Consider the following 7,842-nt stretch of genomic DNA (forward strand, 5'->3'; position numbering starts at 1 on the left):
TTTTATCTTCCCCAGGTTATTTTTCTTAAATTAAAATGACATTGATTATGTTATGGGGGTTTCATTTTTTATTAATTGATATTTTGACAGATAAATGTTAATGAATGTGATCTGAAGAGAAATTACTGCTTTTGTTTTAGGTTTGGTTTTTTGACCATATACACCGCTTGATGTGTATTTGTGATATCAAATAATCAAATACTAATTGGTAAATCATTCACATTTCTGATAGCAACATAGTCTATGCACTACTGTTATTCAAAGTTATAAAACTACTTGTAGGTATTTTAAATGTGTAATGTCTTATTTTAATATTAATGTAATCATTCCGTATTTGTATAAATATGGATTTGAGAGAATATTCTAGGGTAAACTTTGGTTAAATTTCTAACTATATATCGATAAACAATACATAGAACACATTTTATTTAATAATAATTATTATTATTCTCTAAAAGTTGGCTAAACATAAAAAAGAAAATTTATCTCTACCAAAATTGCACAAGGGTATAAAGATTTTTTTAAGTCGACAATTTATTTCTAAATTACAAGAAGTATATAGATGCAATTCTGTTGAAACTGGTGGGGTTTTTTGAATATTTTTTTGTTTTCCTCGTTTTTAGTAAAACCGAAAAGTACAAAATTTTAATATTATTGACTGCTCGTACCTCAAAGCACCAAGCCACCAACTATTTCAAATTTGCTACAAAACCACTCTCTATATTGAAGATCGGAGCAGGTCTAAAACGTGACGACACAATAAAGATTTTAATCCTACATGGCAGGTGCTTCAGAGCCGTGAGCCTGTGACACTCGTGACAGCCTAAATCAGATGACTCGTTATCGTCAGCCCCCCGATTTAGACAATACCCAAGTTAAAATCCTTCTACAGTTGAATAGTTTTATTGGAAGATGGGCCAAATAATTCCTTATTTTCAGGTAACCCGCTTGTTTGCGATCGAATTGTTTTATTTTCTCACTCGGCAACAGCCTGTCCGGCCTCCGGCTGTGTTACGCATTTCCCACAGGAACGCTGTGCTCTTGGCGCGGCGGCCCGATGTCCTGTTTTCGTGACCAGCCACCAGGCACCAGCGTCGTAACGCCATTACACATTAAATATTAACTTATATAATTACAAGGCAAAACCAAACATTCAACTTGATCACTCGATCGAACATACAATAGAATATATTATATCTACAAGCCAACTACTATAGCATTATTGTTAGAAATTCTTGAAGTTTTTGCGGAAGAGTGCCATATTCATTTACACGGCGCAATGGAGTACAACAGATTGACCAACGGTGAGGTGCTGAAGATCGACAACACGCTGACGGCCATGGGATATGAGAACAACGTTGAGTAAGTGTATAAGTGTAATTATTGGTGGTTGGTACATTATTACCTGAGTAATAAAATATTGATATTTTTTTATGGCATTCTTTATTATATTATTGTGTACTAATTTAAATACTAATAAGTAATAACTTATTATTACTATTGCTGTGTAGTGCGTAGCCTATTGGCGAAATTGATTTCAAATCTGCGGAGCGTTTAAACCTATGAACAGCTGTTTTGCATTATAAATAGGCGTAGTTAATATTTTACTAAATATGGTATTAGTAAACTAGGTAATTTATTGGGAAAAAAACTCAAGAAAGTCGATCTGCAAGTGTGCCTCATTAATTATTCAGCCCGTCATATTAATGGATTTGTTAAATTTGTATTAAATGATAAATCTTTATATTATATGAAACACGAAAACAGTATGTATCAGCCTCTATTTCAAAGAATATTTTATTATTTATTTATGGAGCGTGCTGCACCAGAAAGACCTGTCAAGAACCAAAAAATGATACTAGTTAAACATATGACAACAATATTATAAAATTATATGGCTGATAAATAATTTAAAATATATATTTAGGTAGGTACCTTTGTCAGGAAATTCTCAAAAAGATTATCTTGAAATAGTTTATCTAATAGTAATCCAGAAAAATGTTGATATTTAAAAAAATAGTGTAAAAATTAGATTTACAAATCGGGTATTTTGTTGAATGTTTCCAAAAAAAATTTAACTACATTTAAATTTTAAGTTTTTATTAAAATTTAAATTGTTTAAATATTAATTAGAACAAAAATAATTTTATTTGTCAGCTTTTTTTTTACTTCGCTCTGTATTACTATATAGGTATTAATATTTTTTATTACTTATACTGCAGTGAGCTAGTAATATTTTCAAGTATTAAATACGTTTATTATGTTTTTGTCAAGTTTGAAAAATAAAATGGGATGGATGATCGACGAGATGGGTAAAGTATCAGCATTGGCTCAAAAGTTAAAGTCACCGATCACCAGCGCAGAAATTCTCATCAATTCCGATGACGTCCTTTACATGATGATCGAACACAATACTTCAACGTAAGATACCTTTGTTATATTTAATGTAATTTATCTTGGCCATAATGTATCTAATTTTTAGCAGTGTTAAATTCTAAATATAAACTTTTATTCATGTCTAGAAATATTAATATTTTATAAAGGTGTTACTATATTATTATTCTGTTGCCATTATTAATACAATATAATAGTTTCATATTTCGGGTATTTTATTGACTTATGTATGTATGTATAAAATAACACACTTTATATCGTATTTTATAATTGTATTGTATAACAATTGTATTTGTTGTGAAGGAATTTTGTCGTTGTTGGGATTTTAAAGATGGGATGGAAAAAATTGTGTCTTTACAACAAAGCTGTAGGATCATGTAAAGAAACCATGGTTTACTGTTTGATGGATTTCTTCGTTCATGAATCTAGACAGCATAAAGGTTATGGAAAATATCTGATCGATTACATGTTACAGGTAACTACGGTGAAATATTTTTGTAAATTATATTAAATCATTTAAGTTCTTGTTTGTTATGGCTCCGCCGCTACCCAATTGGAAATTAACAACAGGCGTTGTACCACGCCAGTACTGATTTACACTGGCGCGCTACTGACAGACAGTACTTGTACCAATACTGGCATTTGTCTGGGATGATAACGCTTTTCTGTACTGGCATTACAGTACATGCCCAGTACTGAAATTACAGTACTTGGCCCAATGCTAGTTTCCCAATACTCGCCCGGTACTGGCACATATCTTGGATGAATGGATGATATATAATATATAAAGTGGTATTACAGTACTTGCCCAGTAGGTAGGTACTGGCAATCAGTGAAGGTACAATACTACCTAATATTAATGGCATATTAATATTACTAGTGTCCGTAGACCTGTATTAGTGTATTGTATACTTATAACCGGAATTATCATATCATTAAGCTCTTTCAGCTATGTCTACAACATCATTCTTTAAGATGATGTCAGCGCACTATTTGTTTTCTCTCTCTGACCCACGCGTAACATAGACGCGTATCATAAACGCATTTACGAAGAATCATTTTTTCTATGTCTTTAAGTAATTTTAGAGTAAAACCTTCCATTACAAAAAGGATAAAGAATAATATTTTTGAGGGAATGACATATTGATTTTATATTTTATTGATATTTGACTTTGTATTCGACTTTCAAAATAAACAAAAAAATACTGTACATTTAAATAATGTTTAAATTATTTAGAGACAATATTTAGACAAATCGATATGTCATTTCCTCAAAAATATTATTTTCTATCTTTTTTGTAATGGGAGGTTTTACTCTGAAATTACTTCAAGATATACAAAAAATGATTCTGCGTATATGCGTTTTGTCTATCTTACGAGTGAGCCAGACAGAGAAAACAAATGGTGCGCTGACATCCTCTTAATAAGTAATTATTTGATTTGATACTGAATAGTACTACCAATTATATAAATTACTTTGAATGCTTTCTAATATTATACAATATTAACTAGCTTTAATTGTTACACTCTAAGACAATGTTGACATTGGCGTTGAAGCAATCATTCATGATATTATTTACGTTATCTAAGAAATATTTATTGAATTAACTAATAATATAATTTTTAATTAAAACAACATTTTGTTTTATATAATATATATAGCCTACCTCAGTCACTACCTCGATATTATATTTTAGTTAAAAACAAAATTTAATAATACATGTTGTTTTTTCAATTTATTATCAGTTAACATAAATATGGTTTCGAATATTTCGGTAGTTATATTTTAATACTAATAATACATAGGTAGTTGTATTGAATAAAAATGAAAAAATTATAATCATTCTATTTTTAAAAGAAATTAATAAACTTATTAAATATAAAAATAAATATATCATTTAGAATAGTTTCTAATACATTTCGTCCAATTAGTTCATTCAAATTCTACTGAAAACGTTATCACAAAATAATTTGTCGGGGTTTCACGGTGCGAAATTAATTAAAGAAATGTATAAAATAAAAATGTTGTTATTTATCATTTAATATAATGTTGGAATTTAACTTTTGTAAATTTGTATAGACACTTCAACAATCTTATACAATTATGAATTCAGTCAGGGAAATAAATGTAATTCGTTGATGTCGAGACGAAACAATAATAACAAACCATATTTTTATTAATATAAAACCGTTTTTATAATAAAAAACTAATATTTTCGTCAAATATTTTTTATAGGATATGCATTTACAGGCTAAAAATTTGGCTATAGAAAATCCGACAAAAAACTTATTGCAGTTTATGTGGAGACATTTTCAATTGTATAAACTAGTAAACCAGGGAAACTATTTCATAGTCTATGAGGATTTTTTCGATGACGCATGTGAGCATTCAACTTATTTATTATGCATGTCATAGATAAAATTTTCAAATTTACCTAATGGCAAGAATATTAATGAAATAATTAATTGTGTCCATAGTCAACGAAAGGAGCCTTAACGATAGCAGAAATGGGTAAAATACTATATTATGCAATTTCATAAAATATATTTTTTATAAGTTTAAAAAAAAATTTTAATTGCCTTTTTGATTTTGTGTAGAATATCATCATCACCGTGTACGTGTCAATCAATGTCTGGACGATCCGAAACACAAAAACATCACGAAGTGGTGGGTGAAGTAAATGTTACTTAATGAATTAAATATTTACAAAAAAAAAATTGCAAAATAACTATAATTTTTTAGATTGTAGAAGGCAATCCTTCATTTTTGGAGTTGAATAATCATTACAGCCCAGGGATTGATTTGTTAGTATTGACATGTACCTATGAACTTAATATTTTATTTTATTTATATATTTTTTTAAATTTTACTAGTGTTGGAAGCCAACTTAAAGCAGCAAATGTATTTCAAAATGCACAGCAAGATAGAAATCCAGTGAAACAAGATCAGATATTCCACCAGATCTAACATATACGCAGAACATTACAAATTATAATTCAATATAATAATTTGTTAGGCATCTATATATAGCCTATAGTATAATTTTCCTCCAATATTTTCTTTTTGTTATTTTAAAATAATATAATTTAACGTTGAATAATTATGAGCTCATTTTTCCAATAAAAAGTTATACATTTATTCTCTATTTCTATTTATAATAAAGTTATTAAACAGTATAATATAAATGACGTGATACGTATTTTCATTACCTATTGGTATTGGTTGTACAATATTCAATTTAATAAGTTAATTTTATTATATATTTTCAATCATTATTGAACCATTTATTTGTCGCATAAAGTCATCTTGTTAAGTTGTGTTACCATTTGATATGCTGTCATTATGTTGTTATAAAATATCGAATAATAAACAGTTAATACCATAGGGCATAGAAATAGAGTAAGAATAGGTAAAAGATATTATTATACTTTATATTTGCATACTTAGTTGCTTTGTAGTTTAAATTGTTTATTTGTTGATGGTAGAGAAAATTATATTTCAGACATTCATATTGATAAGCATTGTTTAAGGATAGAATAACAAATCGGATTTATTATGATACAAAGATATTTATATAAACGTAAATAAGTAGATAGGACATAGCCACATACAGAGGCGGCTTGAGACTGCAAAACTCCAGGAGCAATCTTCATGAGCTAAATATATTTAGGACATAATATATCTATTACACCTAGCTGGTTTACCACATATTACCCCCTCCCCCCAGTCACAACACGAAAAAAAATGTACTCCTAGTTTTGCAATGCACCCACCAACTACGTTTAATAGGACCAATGCAATATTATTATTATATGAAACAATAATTTTAAAAATATGAAATTTGATAAAGTTGAATTTTTTTATACAGTACTAATTAGGTATAGGTATAAATATATTTTATTTATACAGATTTTAAGCTTCTAATCTAAAACAATTAAACTAAATTTATATGTTGTGAGAACAACGATTTAAAATAGTATATTATCATTAATTTTAAATATTTATAACCACGATTAAAGATATCTTTAATCGTGTTTATAACCAATGGTACTAACACAGAATATATGAAATTTATAAAAATTTCATATACTCTGTGGTACTATCTTAAATAGTGATTATGACTCACTTGTTATTTTGCTATATATTAGTTATTACATTGTACTTAGTTTGTTTTGCTGTTACGGCATAGCTATATTTACGTGATAAATAATTATACGATTTAGATTAAGTTACATATTAGTTTAGCATACAAGTATACAACCCTGGATAGTAGATACACACTCACCCATTTTCGAGTCAGGAGCAGTCGCTCCTGGTATTCTTATAACACGTCGCCCCTGGCCACATAAGTCATACCTACTTAGCAATCACTCATCAAAAAATTAATTACATTAATAATTAATATATTTATATACCTATTAATTATTATGATTGTTTATTGGGACATTGATTACATTTATTTATATTAACATTTTATACATTATTTAGTTTTAGTACAATAGTACATACAACAGCATATGTATGTGTTTATACTGATATCGACGAGTATCATACTTAGAGTACCTAGGTACCTATACAAATATTATAAATACGCATTAATATTGTACAGCCGCCAAGGCGCTAGCCAGTATTATAAAAATTAATCTTTACACAATTGTTACTTTTTATTTTTATTTTTCGGGATTGGGGCCTCTGAGTATAATATTGATGGGGGCCTACCAGGAAATACCAATTTCCCGATGGGCCTATCCGCCCATTAATTGGTTCACGAAGTGTAATTCATTTAAAAACAAACATCGACTTATGACGTGAAAAATATAATCAATGACAAATAAAAACATTGTTCTGTGGCATAACTATAGATGTTACGCATGCTAACAAAAATAATCGACATTAACTCACATAAAATATGAAAAATATTGGTAATGACTAATGAGTAATGACTATTTATAGGCTATAGGTAATTGTCTGGTAATTGTGGGCCAATAAAGAAATAAAAATAGGTAAAACGTTTGGAAATTAATAATAATCATAGGTGGAGCTCATAGGACCGTAAGACATATTAAATGTTTGTACTGGTAGACATATGATGTTTTGCACCAACTTTATTACTTTTACTACTATCAATAAGATTTAAGAAGGTACGTATGTGATTAATGCCACAGTGTGATCACGATTTAAGGTAAAACTTAATGTTTCAGTTGGGTGAACTTATATTAAGACGAATTTTGGTACTGAAATAAATATTTTGCAAAGTTTTCAAATTTTTAACATTTACGGTGCGTGCTATATTTATATACATTTAAATATAAACAAATCATTACCCGGGAAACGCTGGGAAGTGATAGATATTATAATATATCCATAGTTACGAATAAATAGATTGTATTAACAAATTTGTTCATTTTCAAATATAGTTTTTTTTAAAATATATTGTCTGTGCGAAG

The 7,842-nt window shown here is 28.5% G+C and overlaps 1 protein-coding gene across 1 annotated transcript; it reads left to right on the forward strand.

Moving 5' to 3' along the window:
• Nucleotides 1–13: 13 nt before the first annotated feature.
• On the forward strand, nucleotides 14–5,540 carry LOC107164488 (alpha-tubulin N-acetyltransferase 1-like). Its single transcript, XM_015512331.2, has 8 exons — nucleotides 14–1,362; nucleotides 2,275–2,421; nucleotides 2,698–2,869; nucleotides 4,631–4,775; nucleotides 4,873–4,906; nucleotides 4,993–5,062; nucleotides 5,138–5,199; nucleotides 5,269–5,540. The coding sequence occupies exons 1-8, from the start codon at nucleotides 1,280–1,282 to the stop codon at nucleotides 5,360–5,362; spliced, it is 807 nt and encodes a 268-aa protein (XP_015367817.2). The 5' UTR covers nucleotides 14–1,279; the 3' UTR covers nucleotides 5,363–5,540.
• The last annotated feature ends 2,302 nt before the right edge of the window (nucleotides 5,541–7,842 follow it).

The sequence above is a fragment of the Diuraphis noxia genome, unplaced genomic scaffold (assembly GCF_037042655.1).
Source record: "Diuraphis noxia isolate RWA-SAM2 unplaced genomic scaffold, SU_Dnox_SAM2 contig0003, whole genome shotgun sequence".
NCBI classification, from domain to species: domain Eukaryota; kingdom Metazoa; phylum Arthropoda; class Insecta; order Hemiptera; family Aphididae; genus Diuraphis; species Diuraphis noxia.